General features: G+C 47.7%; 2 protein-coding genes across 3 annotated transcripts in view; both read left to right on the top strand.

The window, feature by feature from the left end:
• TRPM1 (transient receptor potential cation channel subfamily M member 1) overlaps positions 1 to 11,495 on the top strand; it is a 70,187-nt gene extending 58,692 nt beyond the window's left edge. Inside the window, exon 26 of the mRNA XM_062205001.1 lies at positions 10,166 to 11,495. Within this exon, the coding sequence (XP_062060985.1) occupies positions 10,166 to 11,429 (1,264 nt within the window). The 3' untranslated portion in view covers positions 11,430 to 11,495. The remainder of the gene's footprint in view (positions 1 to 10,165) is intronic.
• An 8,453-nt stretch (positions 11,496 to 19,948) lies between these two features.
• The window catches only part of MTMR10 (myotubularin related protein 10), a 57,211-nt gene continuing 56,662 nt past the window's right edge, over positions 19,949 to 20,497 (top strand). Inside the window, exon 1 of one of the 2 annotated variants that reach the window (XM_062205003.1) lies at positions 19,949 to 20,082. In XM_062205003.1, coding sequence (XP_062060987.1) covers positions 20,023 to 20,082 — 60 coding nt within the window. In that variant the 5' untranslated portion in view covers positions 19,949 to 20,022. The remainder of the gene's footprint in view (positions 20,083 to 20,497) is intronic. The other variant, XM_062205002.1, reaches the window with a different exon arrangement.

Genomic DNA, 20,497 nt, shown 5'->3' with positions numbered 1-20,497 from the left:
CCCTTGGCAGGGATCCCCAGGAGCCTTGGGGGCACATTCCTGCCCCTCTGTTTCCCTTTATTGGCTTTGTCTGGGCTGACTCACAGGTGAATGCCCCAACAAAAAGAGGAGGAGGTTTGGAGAGATGGGAACTTTCCTTCCCTCTTAACCTGGCCTGCTGAGGAGCTAGGCCTAAAGCAGAATGGAAAAATTAGTGATTCGGACCTAACTTCGGGCACCTGTGACTGCTTTTTGCGTGCTCAGACATTCCTGCTATTTCTCCGATCTTCTTTATGTGTTGGGTTCTTATTTTCTGTATCACTGTTAGTCATTTGATGATCTCCCTGCCCCTTTCTCAGCGGTGTCTTCCCAGCGCCATTCAGACCTGGGGAATGTTAGGAGAGCATCAGTGCTTTCTTGTCTCCTTGTTTGGCTACCACTTCACGCCTGAGCCAGAGATTCTTGTGACTCCTGGTCTTGTGACCCAGCGCATTTCAACATCAGTCACGCTCCTTTATGAGAAAGCCTTGAGCTGCCTGTGTGCAGGAGCTAAATTCATGGCTTTCTCCTAACGCTTGGAAAGTTACATTTACATTCTAAGCACTTAAACCGGTTGTTTTTATTGTGAAGCTTGAACATTTTGTGAGGTCCAGTATTTAGTTCCTCAGTAGGAGATGTGCAGTGTGAGACAGTGTTAGCATTGCAGCAGGTGTTTAACCCAAAGCCCCTCAACACGCCCACCTCGGGGCCTGAGAGACACCAGACTCATGGTTTTTCTTCCAATCTTGGATATCTTCTCCTGACCTCTAGGCTCTGCCAATGGCAACACCATTCAACTATCTGAGCAAGATGCACAGGAGCAAATCACTGTGGCTCCTCCCTTCTTCACTGACAGCTATCAAGATCTGTTTACTCCCCTCATGACTAAATCGTGGCCCACCCTCTTTCCACCTCTGTCACCAGCACTAGTTGAAGCTTCCATCATGTCTGACTCCATTGCTACAGATGCTTGACTGAGCCCTCCGTATTCGTCTTTGTCTTTCAACCCATGCTGTACTCCATAGAGGTCTTGTGCTCCTGCGCTGTCTGCTTCCCTTGATATTCCCTCCGTGGTTCCCACTGCTCTCAGGCCTGGAAGGGCAGCCTTACCCTGGACCATCTCCTCTCTCTCCGGCTCTGCACTTCATTTCTTGGCTTTCGTTCGTGTCCTCAAAGCACAGTATCCTTCCTCCCACAGAGGCTGCGCACGTGCTGCCCTCTGCTCGGCACACCTTACCCTTCTTCTCTTCTCATCCTTTGGTTCTCTGCTCAAATGCCAATTCCTTATGGGAAACCTCCACAACCATCTCCGTCCTTAGGCCAGGCCAGGATCCTCAGGCCCTAAGCTCCATAAAGGCAGTTACCATGTCTGGATTTTTCTGCTATGATATTTATTCCCAGAGCCTACACAGCTCCACACAGCAGGAATGAAGTGTGTGTGTGTGTGTGTGTGTTTTAATGAATGGCTCAAAAGATTATCTCCTGATTTGATACAAATTTCTTCCCCATGCTCAATGGATTGTTTCCTGAAATATTGAAAAGGGAAATCAAGTATGTTCTCTGAGTTCAAAACATTGGTTTTACTTCATTACTTTCATTAATTAAGGAGCTTCATCAAGATGCAAAGGATTGTACCGCTCATGAGTGTCAAGAAGAATGACTAACATCAGCAACACCAAAATAAGGGTAGTGTGGGCAGACATAATCCCTCTTCTTGAAGAGGGCTTGTGGGATGAGGATATTCTATAGATAACTTCTGTCAACCTGAACAACTTGGTCAACCTAAATACTCTATTCTCATCATACCACATAACTGCTAACACGTATTTCTATCCATTGGAGCTTCGAGGCCATCTCTGTGTCTTCTAGAAATCCACTGTTGTACACATTGTTCTTTCTTTGGTTCAGCAACCTTAATCACAGGTTCAAGAGCAATGGGGAGGCAGGTACTCTGGCTCACTGGGTAAGACTATGCTTGTGACATCCACATCTCTTATCAGTGTGTTGTTTTGAGTCCGGCTCCTCTGCTTCTGAACCAGCTTCTAGCTAATCCAACTTCCTGGGAGGCAGCAGATGATAGTTCAAGTGCTTGGGCCCCTGAGACCCAAGTGGGAGACCCAGAAGGAGTTATAGGATCCTGGCTTTGGCTGGCCTAGGTGTTGCAGGCATTTGGGGAGTAAACCAACAGATGGAAGATCTCTCTCTCTCTTTCTCTCTCTCTCTCCCCCACCTCCTCTGTTTCTTCTCTCTGTCACTCTGCCTTTCAAGTACATGAAAATAAAGGAACATTTTTTAAAAGAGCAATTGGTTGAGGGCTGGTGCCGTGGCTCACTAGGCTAGTCCTCTGCCTGCAGCACTGGCACTCTGGGTTCTAGTGCTTGGGCCCTGCACCAGCATAGGAGATCAGGAAGAAGCACCTGGCTCCTGGCTTCGGATCGGCGCAGCGCACCGGCTGTAGCGGCCATTTGGGGGGTGAACCAACGGAAGGAAGACCTTTCTCTCTGTCTCTCTCTCTCACTGTCTAACTCTGCCTGTCAAAAAAAAAAAAAAAAAAAAAGAGCAATTGGTTGGAAAGAATCTTTGTTGACAAAATTTTGTCAGCAATTCAACTTTCTTTCCACAAGCAATAGAACTATGTCACCCAGTGTGTTTTCCTTTTTCCCATGGCTTCAATGAAGTTGAACACCAAGCTTAATATTTAATTACAATAAGTATATGAGGAAGTCTTCAAAACATTCATTGATGATGTATATTAAGAAAAAAACTTTTCATGGATCTCAAAAAATCTTTTGTGCCAAAATACATTTAACTTTTGATTTCATTTCCATGAACTTCTTGAAGTACCCTCATTTTAATATAGATTTTGTACCAAAATTTTGTACCATTTTCCATAGAGTTTTTAAATTATTTGTTTATTTTCTACAAAAGTTTTTGAACTACCTAGTACTCCATCATCTCCAGGCCCCATTGATCTCTGTCTAGCCCTGGATACATGACAAGTTAGGTATTGGTGCTATTGTGTTAGGAGAGAGAACATAGCATATGAATAAGAGCTTCACTTAGTGGCTGACTGCCGAGCCTGGCCTGAACAGAAAGTAGAACATAGCCAGAAAGGGCTAATGATTTAGATGACTTGAATTCTAGAAACCTGGAGGTCTGAGGGACAGCCACGTCGGTGTATGTAAGTGAGGCAGCATAGAGCTAGACTCTCAGACAACTTAATATTGTTCTGGTAACTGAGTCTATTGGCTTTACAAAGAATGAGAAAGCAAGAAGTTTGAAGCTTGAGTCTTGTTCCTTTATTATTAGTCTTTGTTAAGTCTTCCACATATACAAATTCTGTAGGTAAGCACAAGATTCTGGCCTGGGTGTCCTCCCTATAATTACTAAATTTAAAAGGCAGCCCAGTATAAGGAAGTACATGAAAATTAAAATAGCAGATGTAAAAATTAGAGTGGATTAGACAACTTTACGATCTATACATTTGGAATAAAATTACAGGGTAGGAAGCCTTAGAACTCAAGTTTAGAATACCATGAGAGCTTGAAACATGGGTTTCTTCAAGTATGAACTGAACCTAGCTCCATTAACATCATGTTTTTTTATGTTAACATTTAACTCTATCATTAAGGAAATGTTCCCATATAATTTATCAGATGCCTTGCAGGTGAAGGGTGAGGTTTTCATGTGTAAAGATGGCTGCACATAAAACAAGACTGAATAACTAGCTCACTACACAACTCCAAATGTCTGAGTCCTCTCCCTGGGAACTCTTATTGTGACAGGATGAATTCGTAGCTTACATTCAACAGATAAGAATCTATACAAGACCAATCAGTTACATCACACATAGGCATTCTCTCGGAAGCTACTACAGAAGTTCCTCAAATGTATATATTGCTGTGCTAATATTTGAATGAAATGGAAAACATTAGCTATATTTCCTTAACAAAAAGGTTTTCTTGTTGAATTATTTTAAGGTTTTAGGGTACCATATTCAAAACCAAATACCCTTAATTATAGATACACCAAGACACAGAGAAGATCTGCAGTACATTATCTCACATAATTGTGTCCTTTGAGACTTGGGTAGCATTTACAGTTCAGGGAGCAATTTCCAACTGACATTCCATGTCCTTACTGTTTTTGTCTGTTTGCTTTGTTTTTGAGAAGAAACAAAGATTGTTTGTGATTAGCATGCTGTCAGCATCAGGCTCCCCTTTAAGATGTGCCCATGTTTATATTAGGGATGAAGCGATTCCACCGGCTCCTCTTTATCCTGCATCTGTCAGCTGTGGTGCCTAAAACAATAATGATGATAATTGTAGTATGGTAGTGTTGTGAGAGATAAATGAAATTCGTGTAAATGAAAGTGCTCTATCACTCTCACCACTGCTATTTATCAATGTACTGGAGGTCTTAGCCAGAGTGGGTAAGGCAAGTGAGAGAAACAAAAGACATATGTCTTGAAAAGAATTAAAACCATTCCTGTTTGTAGATGACACAACTGTATAAACAGAAAAATCAGATAAAAATTTTTTTAAAAATGTAAACAAACAAAAAGCCTCCTAAAAGTAATAAGTGGATTTAGCAAGGCTACAGAATACTAAAGTAACACACAAAAATCAGTCTTATTTCTATATAGTAGCAACATATAACTGGACACCCAAAAAAAAATACCATTTTCCAAGAGCTCCAACAAAAAGAAGTACATAAGTATAAACATAATAAGACATGCATAGAATCTGTATGCAGAAAACTATAAAATATTGCTGAAAGAAACCAAAGGTGAATCAAATCAATGGAAAGACATGCCATACTGATTCACTGGGTTTACACGAATATAGTACAGATGTCAATTCTCCCAAAATTGAGCTATAGTTTTAGCACAATATCAAATGAAATCCCTGCAGGTTAATTTGTAGATAGTGGTAAGCTGATTTTAAAAGGTTGCATGGGAAGGTAAAAGAACTAGACTGTCTCAAACAATTTTGAAAAGAATAAAATCACAAGAATCACCCTTCCCAGTTTTGAGACCTCTTATCTGGCTATACTAATGAAGATGGTGTGGTATTTGTGAAAGGTTAAACACCTGAATAAATGGAATGGAACAGAAAGTCCAGAAGTAGATCTATCTAAATGGGGCCAACTGACTTTCCCTCAGATTGCAAGAGTAATTCATTGAAGGATGGATAGTCTTCAACAAATGGTTTTAGAACAGTTGGACACTCTTGTGCAAAAATCTATCTCCAAACATACAAAAGTTGACTAAAAATGGTCATAGATCCAACCATAAAACACAAAACTATAAAACTTTTAAAAGAAAATATAAGAGATTATCTTCAGGATCTGAGAATGGACAAAACATTCTTAACATGACACCAAATGCATATTCCCTAAAAGAAAAAGTGATAAGCTGAATTTCATCAAAATGACAAACGTTTGCTTTGCAAACGACACTGCTATGAGAATGAAAAGACAAGGTGCAGACTTGGAGAAAACGTATGCCAGTCACATATCTGACAAATGACTTGTACATAACACAGCCAAAGAATTCTCAAAACTCTGGGGCCGGCACCGTGGCTTACTTGGTTAATTCTCTGCCTGCGATGCTGGCATCCCATATGGGCGTCGGTTCTAGTCCCGGCTGCTCCTCTTCCAGTCCAGCTCTCTGCTGTGGCCTGGGAGTGTAGTGGAGGATGGCCCAAGTGCTTGGGCCCCTGCACCCGCATGGGAGACCAGGAAGAAGCACCTGGCTCCTGGCTTCAGATTGGTGCAGTGCTGGCCGTGGTGGCCATTTGGGGAGTGAACCAACGGAAGGAAGACCTTTCTCTCTCTCTCTCTCTCTCTCTCTCACTGTCTAAAACTCTACCTGTCAAAAAGAATTCTAAAAAATCAATAAGGAGAACAAATTGCCCCAATTAAAAAATAGGCTAAAGATTACAATATATTCTCACTAGAAAGAACTTGAGATTGTCAAGCACCCGAAAAGACATTCAACATCATTACCTATGAGTGAAATACAAATTAAAACCATGATCAGACACAACTACATACCTATTACAATGACTAAAAAATTAAAAATACCAATATTACCAATAGCCTAGAAAGATGCTGAGCAACTAGAACCCACACAAACTTCTGGAGGAATGAGCAAATGGTACAGTTACTCTGAAAAAATGGCTTAGCAATTTCTTAGGAAATTAAACATACACTTACCACCTAGAACCATCAATCCCATGCAGTCAGAAGCTGTTTAAACAATGGGGTGGTCAGTCGCTGCACACACCTCTCCACACATCTCTAGATGTGGCACACAACAGCTGGTGAGGCTGCTGATGGTGCCGAGTGGCACACTGGTTTTCAGTGAAACTTTTTTTTGTTAAGTGGAAGGAATTTACTCTAAAATTATGAATAAAGGACAGTACAGTAAATACACAAATGAGTAATTATAATTAGTAACAAGTATTCTGTACTGTATGTAACTGTAGGAGCCATACTGTTACACGACTGGCAGTGCTGTAGGGGTGGTTACAACGACCCCACCACACACAGCCACACGTGAGCAGTGCATTGTGCTAAGATGTTATGGTTGTGACGTCACTAGGTAATAGGAATTTTTCAGCTCCATTATGAATTCTGGGGACCTGTCTCATATGCAGCCTGTCACTGGGCAACATGCTGTTAGGCAGTATATGACTATATTTAACTGCAAGGTGTTTACAGCAGAGAAAACTTCTGTTCACACAAAACCTGTCCGTGAATGTTTATAGCAGCTCTTTTCAAACTTTCCCCTCTCCCAAAAGAATGGGAACAACCCAAAAGTCCTCCGAAGTGTATTATTGTACATCCATAATAGAAACAGATCCTTAACAGGGCATCATAGTTAAAAGTAAATCCAAGCAAATATTTTTGTCTTCTATTTTGTGCTGAAAAGTATTTCAGCCTGTCCTAAGGTGAACTGAGCTAAAACTTAGGAAGCTAACCCAACCTGTGTTTGCTGATTAATCATGCTACACCAGGAGCTCTATCATGAATGATGGGCTTCCTTTGTGTCTGCCTGCCCCAGGGGGTGTAAGCAGATAGCGGACCCTTGTCAAGTTGATCTCTAGAGGGTCTGCATCTGCGATCTGAAACCACTCTTTGTGTGGGCGCCAAGGATGTGAAGCATGTGTGAAGTAACTGTGGGAAGTCGCAGAACATGGCTAAGAAAGGAGATGGCTCACTGTTTGTCCTTTCTGTCCACCACTTCAGATACCTGTGACCTTTACCACATTTTCTTCTCTTTCTTGTTTCACACACACGGGGACTTCAAAAATGAAATTAAAAACTGATTAAATTCACATTCTATGCAAAATTTTCCACCAACTTTTTTGAAGATCCATCCTACCATGAAAACAAATCAGCTTCCCTTGACTTGGTGTAGCCACTTAAAATTTGCTGTCTCCACTTCGCAGCTGTTCCATGAGCTTGGAACAAGCCAGGGGACAATTTTTCTTAACCTAAGCCACACAGTGAAGCACTGCTTCTCCCACAGCTTTACTTGTGATCCCAAAAGAGGAGTCCCACAGCAGAGCCTGGTAACTGAGTCAGTGTAGGGACTGGAGAGAGGCAGGGGAAGTGCAAGGAAGACCACAAAATCCAGTGGTTTGGAGGTTTCTTTTTTATGTGTCAGTGACTGGCAATGTTGTTATACAAATTAGCTAGTAAGGGGAAAAGTAGGCAGAGAAGTATAAAATATTTGAGAGGAGAGATATGTACTCCATCAAGGAGATTTTACGTCTTCCCAGAAGTCGTGGCAAGTTCAGAGGTCCCTGAAACACCAGAAGAGCAGGAGCCTGAGCGCCTGCCTTCTCAGACATGGAGGCTTTGTCTCCCTGGGGGTGAAGTTCCAGGAAGCCAGACCCTTCCTGTTCAAATGATGGGGTTTCCTAGGGGCCGTATAAATAGTTCTCTCTCCAAGGAAAGGATTAAGATTAGAGGCCAAGGACCCCGCCATACCTCGGAGTGCAGCTGTCACTGCGGCCAGCGAGAGTGGCAGAGTGGCGAGAGTGGCGCCAGCAAAAGCACCGCTGGGAGGGGCAGGGCAAGGCAGGGCAGAAGCACAGGATGTGGAGCGCAGGGATGGTCCGGCTCAGAGCAGAACAGTGCCGGGCAAAGAAGGGTGGGTGCAGCACGCGACAGAGGGCCGTAGCAGGCTGGGATCAGGGCTCAGGGGAGAGCACCAGGACCAGGGATGGACTGGGAGGGCAGGTAGAAAGGGCAGCCAAGACTTGCTCGAAATAGACCACAGTGCGAGCCATGGGACTCTAGAGCCTGTCTGTACTCTTGAGGAAGGTGGAAGGCGACGGAGGCAGAACAGAATCAGACTGAAGGATTTGTCTTCACGTAGGGATGAACCTGCTGTAACTCCCATCCCCATCCCTGGGACTAAGTCAACTTTGAGGAGGCAAACCTGGTCCTGGGCACCCCTCACTGACTCTTAGAGTGACATTTCATGAGCACACAGAAAGAACACACACTGTACATGCTGAAATAGAGAACAAGGTCTCCACCAGAGGATTTGGGCCTAGGAGACACAATAGCTGCTGACTGGTCTTCTAAGAGTTTTTTTTTTTTTTTTTTAAATAATATAATGGCAGGCATTTATAATATGCTTCAATCTCTTTAAAAGATTTATTTATTTATTTATTTGAAAGGCAGAGCTAGAGCGAAAGAGAGAGAGAGAGAGATCTTCCACCTGTTGGTTCACTCCCCAGACAGCTGAAATAGACAGGACTGCCAGGCCGAGCAGGAGCCTGGAACTCCATCTGGGTCTCCCACACGGGTATAGCTTGGCGCTTCATCTGCTGCTTTCCCAGTGCATTAGCAAGGAGCAGGATTGGATATGGAGTAGCTGAGACTCAAACCTGCACTCATATGGGATGCTGACATTGCAAGCGGCGGCTTAACTGAATGAGCCACAGTGCCAGCCCCTGTCATGATCTTTCTTTATGGGAATACTAAATATTAAGAATAAGGAAAAATTTAAAGTTACTGTATTCTTCAGACAAAAATTACCTATTGTCCCTTAAGTACTAATAATCTGAACCATTAACATGTCATGTCTGATTCCCTTGAACTTCAGACAAGATGTAAATGTATTTATTTAGTCATAACCATTCATTGCTGGTGTAATAAAAACTCCAAAAACCAAGTGCAGGTGCAGTCGGCACCGCCTGTCTCAGGGTCCTATATCCACAGATTCAGCCAAACTTGGATCACAAATTTTTGAAAAAAAACTATTGTATCTGTACTGAACATGCTCTGATTTTCTTCTTGACATCATTTCCTGAACAATGCAGTAAATAACTATTTACACAGCATTTACACTATATGAAGGTTCTTTAAAAAGTTCATAGAAAACGTGTATTACGAGAGAGCTTTCCATGAATTTCAAAACTTTTGTACCAAAAAACCCTTTATCTCTTAATTCTATTTTCTGGGAACTTTTTGAAGTACCCTCATTTTAGGTGTTACAAGTAATTTAGAGATTATTGAATATATATAGGAGGTGTGCAGAGATTATATATAAATGCTAGGCCATTTTAGGTAACTGGCTTGAATTTTGGGATCTGTGGGGTCCTAGAGCTAATTCCCAGAGCAGTCAGGACTGTATCTTTCTTTATTACCAGAGTCTGTGTGATGTGCCAGCCAGAAGACAAGCACAGGGGCAAACAGCACAGCCACACTGTGTGCTCAAGCCCCAGTTCCACTGCTTACTGACTGTGGGCCTTTGGGCAGATGACTTACCTTCATGTGACTTGATGTTCTCATCTGTAAGATGGAGATGACAATACTGCCTACCTCCCGGGGCTGCGGTGAGGATGAAGAGAGCCTAGAGTAGTAACTCAGTGAGCACTGCTGGTGCACACACCTAACAGAATGACTGGAGAATGTCAGCTCACAGCTGTTACCCTTCCTGCCATCACTCTGACCCCTCAGGGTAGTTTTAGTGGTGCTAGCAGGGGTATGTGAAGTTGGCAAGGATGCCCAACAAATTCCACAATCCTCAGAAGACTAAAAACTCATACAACAATGACATTATCTTATGATTTTTAATATCCAGGGAGTCCCGATTTAATGTCTATCCCTTTGTGTTCACCAGAGTTGAAAATATGTCAATGAGGTTGGAAGAAATCAATGAAAGAGAGAATTTTATGAAAACTTCCCTACAGACTGTTGACCTTCGGCTCTCTCAGCTGGAAGAGTTATCCAGCAGAATGGTCAATGCTCTGGAAAATCTTGCCGGGATCGACAAGTCTGATCTGATCCAGACCCGGTCTCGGGCTTCGTCTGAATGTGATGCGACTTACCTGCTCCGGCAGGGCAGCATCAACAGCGCCGACGGCTACAGCATGTACCGGTATCATTTCAATGGAGAGGAGCTACTGCTTGAGGACCCGTCTCTCTCCATGTCTCCAGGGCCAGGATTCAGGAAAAGAGCCTGTTCCTTCCGTGTGAAGGAAGAGAAGGATATGAAGACACACCTCGTCCCGGAACGGCAGGGCAGCCTTCACCTGCCACCAGGCACGCCTGCGGCACCAGATGGCAGTCGGCTGGTCGTAGCTGATGGTAAGAACACTTCAGAGCCCAAATTAGGTCCAGATATCGGGATTTCAACAGAAGATGAAAGGCAGGCGGACCCTAAAAGAGAAGAAACTGCTTCCCCAAGTTTAAATCAAACAGATGTCGGGCATGGGCAGAACAAATCAGATTTTCAAAACACTCAGCTGACAGTGGAAACGACAAAAATAGAAGGCACCATTTCCTATCCCTTGGAAGAAACCACAATCACACGCTATAACCCAGATGAAACGTTCAATGCCTGTAAAACGGTGAAGTCCAGAAGCTTCATCTATTCCCAGGGACGACAGCTGGTCAGCGGCGTTAACAAGTGGAGTGCAGAGTACAGCTCCATCATGGACCAAGCGTGCCCCTCAGCAGCACAACAGTGGACAACAGAATGGAAGTACCAAGTGCAAAAGATCACGCGTTCGCGCAGCACGGACATCCCTGCCATTGTGTCGGAAGCCGCAGTGCAGGCCGAGCAGAGAGAGCAGTCTACAGACACCGAAGATGAGAACGGTGAGCCTCAGACAGTCCCTCGGATCGCCCGTCTATCCCTCGCGGTCACTGACAGAACTGGGAAGGGAAACCTGCTGTCTGTGAAACCAGAGCAAACTTTGGGATTCCCGTCACTCAGGTCCAAAAGTTTACATGGCCACCCCAGGGGCGTGAGGTCCCTCCAGCACAGATTAGACAGGCCAGGCCACGCCAGCAGTGTGACCAACTTGGTCGTTGTATCTGGAGTTGCGATGGAAGAACCAAAGGTGAAACAAGAGAAAACTTCCCCAGAAACTGAATGCTAACCCGTTGTGTTTTTTTTTTTTTGTTTTTTTGTTTTTGTTTTTGTTTTTTTAATTAGAACCACTAAAATATCCCCCCTTGGGCATCCAAATATCACTGGAAACATTTCATTTTTTCCCAAAGATTTATTTATTTGAAAGGCAGAGTTATATATAGAGAGAGATCTCCCACCCACTGATTCACTCTCTAAATGGCCGCAATAGCCAGGGCTGAACCAGGCTGAAGCCAGGAGCCAGGAATTCCATCCAGATCTCCCACGTGGGTGCAGGGGCCCAAGCACTTTGGCCATCTCCTCCACTGCTTTCTCAGGCACCTTAGCAGGGAGCTGGATCAGAAGTGGAGCAGCTGGGACTCAAACAGGTGCCCATATGGGATGCTGGCTTTGAGGCAATGCCAGCCTGTTGCACCATAATGCTGGCTCCACATTTTCATTTTTAAAACCTGGAAATTTTGACTTAAGTTAAAATGTAATGGACTGAATTAAAGTCGTATTTTGTTAGCATATGTTAATAGTTTTTTTTGTTTGCTTGTTTTAGTTAGGTTAGGATCAAACGAAAGTGACAATACTCCAGTGCACATAGACTGATTCATCAGTGTACAAGATTGTACCACCAAATAGCCTAAGAAGGGCCTGCGGGCACAGGAGCCTCCAGCAGGTCACTTAAGGAGCAAGCAACCATGTAAGACAGAGAAATTAAAGAGAAGGCAAACACACAAGAAAAGGAGGGGCATGGGGAGATGGGGAGCTGGAAAACAGAATTATGAGGTGCAAGAAGGGAGATGTGGGGAGCAGCCACAAACAGCAGATGTTTCTTTATGGGGCTTTTTTGTTTGCTTTATGTCTCAATGTTTTTAAGTTACAAACATGGTGAGGGAGGGGATGCCCAATGATCTCCAACAGCACACTCTTAGAACTTGGGGTGGCCAAGAGTTTTGTTAATGTGTAAAAATAAAGTGTACAAGATACATTTTCTTGTTGTCATATAGTCCTGAACAGCAAACGTGAATTAAATGTACCCCTGGCTATGCTCGCGCCTGAGAATGTAAGGTGAATGCTCCGAGTTGAAGTTCAAACACCCACCACGTACTAGGATCCCCCAGTCAGACGTCCTGGGGGCCACTCCACCACCACCACCACCACCACTCTTGACTATCCAAAATGAGAGGGGGTGGAAAGGGGTCTTCTCTGGCTACAGCAGAGGCTAGACTGAGACCTTGGGTGCTCACAATCTCCCAGGAGCACCTTACTGGAAGTCTCAGGTGTCTCTGGAGCACACAGCAGGTGCCTCCTGCCTGAAGTTACCACCAGCTGTTAACTTCAGCGAAGCACCTAGAAAGAACCATTGAGTCAATATCCAGGAATTGGTGGTGGAAGGGTAGGAGAGGTCTCAGTCTTAAATGGACAATGATCATACAAAAGGAGACCCTCGCTCCTGTTCTCACCTGACGTGTAGACTGTCACACCACCATGAACTGGCCGGAGGGGCTGGGGGTGGGAAGAGACAGAGACACAGGGGGAGATAGAGACAGAGAGGGAGACCGTGGTCTATTCCACAGCAGTGGCCCAATACCTGCACGTGATGGCCTCTTTCCTCGGAATGAGACTGAGCATTTAACAGGTTAGAATCCCTGAACTGGGTTGAATTTACCAAAAAGGCTAGGGTGCGGGGTGTGTGTGTGTGTCTGACATTTGATAAACAATACACTTCTTTAATAAAACTATTCCCTGTCTTTATATTGCTACACTAAGACGGCACATTCCATTTTATCTGATTCATAAGCTTTTCCTTTGGGTGCCCCCCAAAAGCATCCAGTCTTTTGCCATACTCTAGGGGGAAAGGTTTCTCAGAGGCACCTGGGGAACCCGCGACAACACGGCAGGGCCGCTCTGAAGAAGGAACAGCCTCTGGAGTCCTCCACCTCTCTGTGCCTCAACCACACAGCCCCCTCCTGAGGGCTCTCCTGTTTGGGTCTAGATGTCTTAATCTTTGTTAATATTTATGAATCTTATCTCTGCCCCCGTAGAGACAACAACTCAAAGCAGGGGCATAAATCTAGTGCACAAGTGAGAACAGGATTTTTTTGAGAGTGTGAATATCCACTCACATGAGTGGAGTGTGGGCTGCCCACAGAGATACCTGTCATGAGCGGGCTGGGGACTTGCCTGTGAGAAGTCAGAGGATTCCTAAACGTGGCCAAGCCCCTCCCACGTCTCTTTTCTGAGATGGGGGCAGTGCCCTAACTGAATACACAAATGGGGTGGAGTTCAGTGTGTGTGAGACTTTCTAGGTGCTTAATGGTGCCTCCACACGGGTTTAATGTCCATGTATTCATTACGTCTCTCCACCTTCCTGGTCCTGGGTGAGATACAGGTGCATCATAGGAAAGTGGGCATGCTGGACTGAGGTGAGGAGTGTGGAGTTACAATGCAGGGCTATGAAAACCTCAGCTCACCTATTCCCGCCTGGTTCCCCCAAGTGCCCCACCTTGCTCAAGTATGGGGCCCACATCCCATTCCCTTCCGTATCACTAAAGTGTGTGAAACCTACCTAGGTTTTAGTTGAAAGAGACTTTTTTCTTTTTTAAGATTTATTTTATTTATTTAAAAGGTAGAGTTACAGAGAGAGCCGAAGAGAAGGATCTTCCATCTGCTGGTTCACTCCACAGATGGATGCAATGGCCCGGATGGGCCTGGTGGAAGCCAGGAGCTTCATCTGTGTCTCCCATATGAGTGCAGGGACCAAAGCACTTGGACCATCTTCCACTAATTTCCCAGGCACATTAGCAGGGAGCTGGATCAGAATTAGAGTAGCCAGGTCTCAAACTGGAGCCCATATGGAATGCTGGTGCTGCAGGCAGTAGTTAACCTACTGCTGCACAATGCCAGACCCTAAAAGGGACTTTTGATGCACCATTTTCAATGGATATTCATCTATGGTGGAACTCCAGGACCTGTGGCCAAGCCGACTAGCCCCGAGACCTTTCTTGCATGTGTCAAATGACACCACGCAGCTATTTGTGTACTAGACCAACTCAGCACTGCTCAAATGTTGAGGGTGTTTGATGTAGGGCACTAAGCCACAGAGCTTGTAATTACATATTTTTAAATCAGTACATCACCATTCCCAATGTCATTACAATTTTGTCTAAATGTGGGGAACCAAATATTAGGAACAAATATCCAACTGTATATTTTCTGTTGCTACAGGATACCTGAGCCTGGGTAATTTACAAAGGTTTACTTGGCTCACAGTTTTGGAGGCTGAAAGCCCAAGACTGAGCAGCCCTGTTAATTCGGTCTCTGACAAGGGTCCTCTTGGCTGGGTCACGTCATAAGGAGGGTGTCACAATGATGGGAGTGAGTGAGACGGGGAGAGATCGTTGGGTGAGACAGGAAGTGAGGGTGAAGAAGGGACAGGAACGTCCTCTCTCCAGGCCCCAGCTCCTAAAGTTCCCCCCACTCCCAACCTGGCCACATTTCCATTACATGAACCCCAACCAAGCTTCCACCCAGGAACCTTCAGGGAACACATCTAACCCTCAGCACTGTATATGTTCAATTATCTAACGTAGAACTGTTTCAGAAGATAATTTCTGTTCTGTGTCAAATATAATAGAAACAAAACAGAAAAGTTTTATTTCCCCTCATAACACCCAAACTCTGGTACACGCCTAAGTGAGTTATATCAGCTAAAAAGATCAGTGAGAATTAAGATACAGCTGTCAAGACATCATTATAGGGGCCAGTGCTGAGGTATATTGGGTCAAGCCACTGCCTGTGGTGCCAGCATCCCATATGGGCACTGGTTCGAGTCCTGGCTGCTCCACTTCCCATCCAGCTCTCTGCTATGGCCTGGCAAAGCAGTAGAAGATGGCCCAAGTCCATGGGCCCCTATGGGAGACTTGGAAGAAGCTCCTGGCTCCTGGCTTCAGATTGCCACAGCTCCAGCTGTTGAGGCCATTTGGGGAGTGAACCAGTGGATGGAAGACTTTCTCTCTCTCTCCCTCTCTCTCTCTCTCCCTCCCTCCCTCTGCCTCTGTGTAACTCTTTCAAGTAAGTAAATAAATAAATCTTAAAAAAAGAGACATCATTATAAGTGGCTCTCTCCTTCCAGACTGTATGATTGTTTGAATTCTGAAAGTACAATGCATTAACACAAAGTTCCTATAGTCCTCTAGCATTTAGTTTTCAGGATCTAAAAATTACTGTTTCATACCAAAAAATGCCTTTTGTTTGCTGAATATTGGAATGAAGAGAAGTGAAATCATCTTACTATTTCCTACGTTAGAAAGAATTTTAAAGAACTTTTTTTGTCATAGAAAATCACAAAAATATACAATTATTGTAAGATGAGCATCCTTTTTTAAAGATTTATTTATTTATTTTGACAGGCAGAGTGGACAATGAGAGAGAGAGACAGAGAGAAAGGTCTTCCTTTTTCCATTGGTTCACCCACCAAGGGCCGCTGCGGCTGGCGCACCGCGCTGATCCGAAGCCAGGAGCCAGGGGCTTCCTCCTGGTCTCCCATGCAGGTGCAGGGCCCAAGGACCTGGGCCATCCTCCACTGCACTCCCGGGCCACAGCAGAGAGCTGGCCTGGAAGAGGGGCAACCGGGACTAGAACCCAGGGTGCCAGTGCCGCAGGCAGAGGATTAGCCTATTGAGCTGTGGCGCCAGCCAGATTTATCTATTTATTTAAAAGGCAGAGTAACAAAGAAACACAGAGATCTTTTATCTGCTGGTTCATTCCCAAACTGGCTTCAATGGCTGGGGGTGGGCCAGGCCAAAGCCAGGAGCTTCCTCTAGGTCTTCCACATGGGTGCAGGGGCCCAAGCACTTGGGCCATCTTCCACTGCTTTCCCAGGCCACAGCAGAGAGCTGGATCGGAAGCAGAGCTGCCGGCACTTGAACCAGTGCCCACATGGGATGCCGGTACTGCAGGCTGCGGGTTAACTACTGTGCCACAGCACCAGCCCCTGCTGTGTAATTTTTAAATTTAAAAGCTTGCTTTAGGAGACTTCCTGGCCCTGTATTTTCATCTGGACCCTGCCTTTCCTTTGTCTCTATCCTATCTCTTCCACTCAGTTTTGCTGCCAGTCTAGCAGCCTGTCCTCAGTGGGGGTCCCATTGCAGGAGGGAAGTCTAGTAGATTACTTTTTTTTTTTTTAATTTGACAGGCAGAGTTACACAGTGAGAGAGAGAGACAGAGAGAAAGGTCTTTCTTCCATTGGTTCACCCCCCCAAATGGCCGCTATGGCCGGTGCTCTGCACCGATTCGAAGCCAGGAGCCAGGTGCTTCTTCCTGGTCTCCCTTGCGGCACAGGGGCCCAAGCACCTGGACCATCCTCCACTGCCTTCCCGGGCCACAGCAGAGAGCTGGCCTGGAAGAGCAGCAACCGGGACTAGAACCTGGCGCCCATATGGGATGCCGGCGCCGTGGGCAGAGGATTAACCAAGTGAGCCACGACGCCGACCTCATAGTAAATTACTTTCAAGAGCTCCCATGATTGTATTATGCCGGCCCCTCCAGACTTTACTACGAGCACCTTATACTCTCTCCTCATTTGGAGAGGGCAAATACCCCTTCCCATGTCAACTGCGGCTCTCAACTTGACTCTGTTGGATTAGGCTGTTTTAGTTACACTGGTCTCAAATCTCTCTCAGGCTCTCACCTCAGGACATTTGCACCGCTATCCACTCTACCCAACATGTACTGATATCCACCTGGCTTGCTCCCTCCATATCTAATCAAAAAGACCTTCCCTGACCATATCTGATTCCCGACTGAAAAACAGAACCCCCTTCTGCTTCTCATGTTTAAGTTCCTTCAGAGCACTTGTTACCACCTGTTGTACCTTTCTACCTGGAATGAAAAGGTCATCCAGGTAGGAATATTGGGGCCAGCATTGCAGCATAGTGGAAGCCAGCACCTGCACTGGCATCCCCTATGGGCTGCTCCACTTGCGATCCAGCTCCCTGCTTATGTGCTTGGTAAAGCAGAAGATGGCCCACTTGCCTCCCACGTGGGAGATCTAGAAAAAGCTCCTGACCCCTGGCTTTGGCCTGGCCCAGTCCAGCCCATATCGGGAGTGAACCAATGAATGGAAGATCTCTCTCTGTCCTCTCTCTGTGTAACTCTGAAAAAGAGTAGGGATGTTGTGTTTTGGTCTGCTGAATAACATTTTGCAAAATTTAGCACTCAGTACAAATTAGCTAAGTAACTGAGTGACTATATAAAGGACCTAGCACTAACAAATATTCATGAATTAGCTCTTGAGGGGGGAAAGAGGTGATCTTTAATGGAAAGACGTGTAGGCAGGAAAGTAGGTGTGGCAGATCAAAACAGTGATGTTCAGTGACCAAAGCAGCAGCTGGACTACAGCAAAGGAACCCGGGAGCTCAGCTGTGGGCAGAAGTGTGTGCACTGAAACCTAACCCCAACCCTGAATGTGAGTCCACCGGGAAACAGGGCCATCCGGAGGTAAAGAAGATTAAATGAGGTCTATGGGCAGGGCCCTAATCCAACAGGATTAGTGTCTTTGTAGGAAGAGACACCACAGAGCCGGTTATATGGGCCCCTCCTGCTCACCCTGTGGCCACCCGGGGACAAGGTCGTCTGCTAACCAGGCAGTCCCCAACTCCAGATCTGCACCTTCAGGTTGGGCTTCTCAGAACCCAGAACTGGGAGAAGCATTTCCTGTGGTTTAAGTCACCAGTCGTTACGGCAGCCTGGGCAGACTAACACAACTAAATTTCTGGAAGATCTCATACAATTGAGTGATAAGTCAGTAACAAAACTGGAAAGTGGAGTTTTTCCACGTTTCAATTATATGGTCTCAGATTAGATTGGCAGATTCTACAAAAAAAAACTGTGCAGTAAAACCCGTCTTAAAGTCTTTCAAGCATGAAGAAAAACCCACATGGTGCTTAAAGAGTACTTACAGAGACAAAATTTCATTTAATAATATTCACGTAAGTTAAAAAGATACGTGCAACAACAGTGCTTTTAACACCCATAATCCAATAGAGTTAACATCTTAAAGCTCAATTTAAAAATGAGTTTAAAGGGGCCTGTGCTGTGGCACAGAGGTTAAAGCTCCGGCCTGCAGCGCCAGCATCCCATATGGGCACCAGTTCAGTCCTGGCTGCTCCACTTCCGATCCAGCTCCCTGTTAACGTGCCTGGGAAAGCAACTGAGGATGGCCAAGTCCTTGGGGCCCTGCACCCATGTGGGAGACCCCAGAAGAAGCTCTGGGCTCCTGCCTTCCACCTGGCCCGGCCCTGGCAGTTGTGGCCGTCTGGGGAGTGAACCAGCGGATGGAAGATTTCTCTGTCTCTCCTGTGTAACTTTGCTTTTTAAGTAAAATTTTAAAAAAGTCTTAGAAAAATAAATTTTTTAAAAAGTATAACTATAGTTCCAGGGCAAAACGGAGCAGCACGTTATTCAAGCAGGTTAACTACCTAACCAGTGGGACGAACGCTCTGCAGAGAGCGCGCCACTCCTTGCACCTTGGCTTGATTTGCAGAGGTTTCCATTAGCACGGCTGGGCAGCGTGCCCGTGGCGTGGCACGGTTATAGGGGCCCCTCCGTGGGAAGAATCACGAAACGCTGCCTGGGGTCTCACTCCTCAAAGCAGAGGCGCGAGCGAGCCAGGACTGCCAGGCTCACGGCGGGCAGAGCCGGGACGCGCCCCGCACGCGCCGGCCTGCGGCCTTCCCGGCCACCGCCGGCCACGCGCGCGGCGCCAGCGCCCCACTCCGGCCCCGGGACGCGCGAGGCCGGGCTGGGGACGGAGGGCGACGGGCGACCCGTCGGCTCCACGGAGGAGCCCGCGGCGGCCCGCCAGCGTCACCCGCCCTGTCCCCGCGGCGCCCACCCGCGTCCGCACCCCACGGGACCGCGCCAAGACGACAGGCGGAGGGGCGCGGCGGAATCCGCCCCAGGCTCGGCGGGGCCCATTCCCGCGCGGTAGTGCCCGCGCGAGGGTCTGCACCAGGACACGCGGTGGCCCCCGCCCCGGAGACGTCAACAAACAACGCTCGCCCGCGCCGACTGACCACCGAGCAGCCGCCAAGAGCGCTGTCTCAGGCAGAGGGTCCGTGGGGGCCCCGCGACACCGCCGTCTCCACCACCCTGCCGTCTCGGCACCAGCGCGGGCCGCCGTGACCGTGACCCCTGCGAGCCGCCGTAGGTCCCAGGGGCCCCCGCTGACCCTTGCGGGCCGCCGTAGGTGCGCGCTCCCAAAATGGCTACCCGGCCCCCCGGCCCCCGGCGCCTTAGCTGACCGCCGGGCCGCAGGCCCTCCGCGCCTCCGCGGGCTCCGGAGGCGGCGCGGCGCAGGGGCCGGGTGCGGCGTCCGCGCCGTCGCTCAGGGCGGGGCGCCGAGCCCCTTCCGGGGATGGGCCCCGGGGCCCGCCTCGGTGCGGCGCTGCCCTGGCTCCTCCCCGCTCGGGCGGGCGCTCCGCCGAGTCCCCGCCCGTCAGTCCGTCCGGCCCGGCCGGCCGCAGACGGGGCCTGGGCGGGCGCGCCGGGAGCTCTCGGCCTCGGGGCGTCGGGAGGCGTCCGCGCTGCCGCCGGCCCGCGACGGCGGCACCATGTTCTCGCTCAAGCCGCCCAGACCCACCTTCAGGTCTTACCTCCTGCCGCCGCCTCAGGTAGACGGCCCGCTCCCCCTCGAGCGGCCGGGGCCGGGGCCGGGGCCGGGCCCGCGGAGGCTGCGCGCGGTGTCCGAGCCGCGACGCGGGCGGAGGCGCGTCCCCGGCGGTGCCCCGGGCTCGGTGGAAACTTGGAGGCGCGCGCTGCAGCCACTCGGTGCCCGGAGCCGAGGTCCGCGAGGGCGCGGGCAGGCAGCTGGGTTTGTTTTCGCCCCGATGCCGTGGACGGCACGCAGCGCCTGTGTCCCCGGCGGGGGAGGTCACCTGCCCGGCGGGTAGGGGACGCTGGGGCGGGCCCAGGCCCTGACTGGTTTAGGTCTTGAGAGGAGCTGGGCTGAGACGGGGGAGAGGTGCGGGGTGCGGGAGGTGCGTGCGCTGCAGGCGTGCTCCCTGAGCGGGGGGCATTGGCCTTCGT

Source organism: Lepus europaeus, chromosome 11 (assembly GCF_033115175.1).
Source record: "Lepus europaeus isolate LE1 chromosome 11, mLepTim1.pri, whole genome shotgun sequence".
Taxonomy (NCBI): domain Eukaryota; kingdom Metazoa; phylum Chordata; class Mammalia; order Lagomorpha; family Leporidae; genus Lepus; species Lepus europaeus.
The sequence above is the reverse complement of the archived record's forward strand: the minus strand, read 5'-3'. Positions and strand labels throughout refer to the sequence as shown.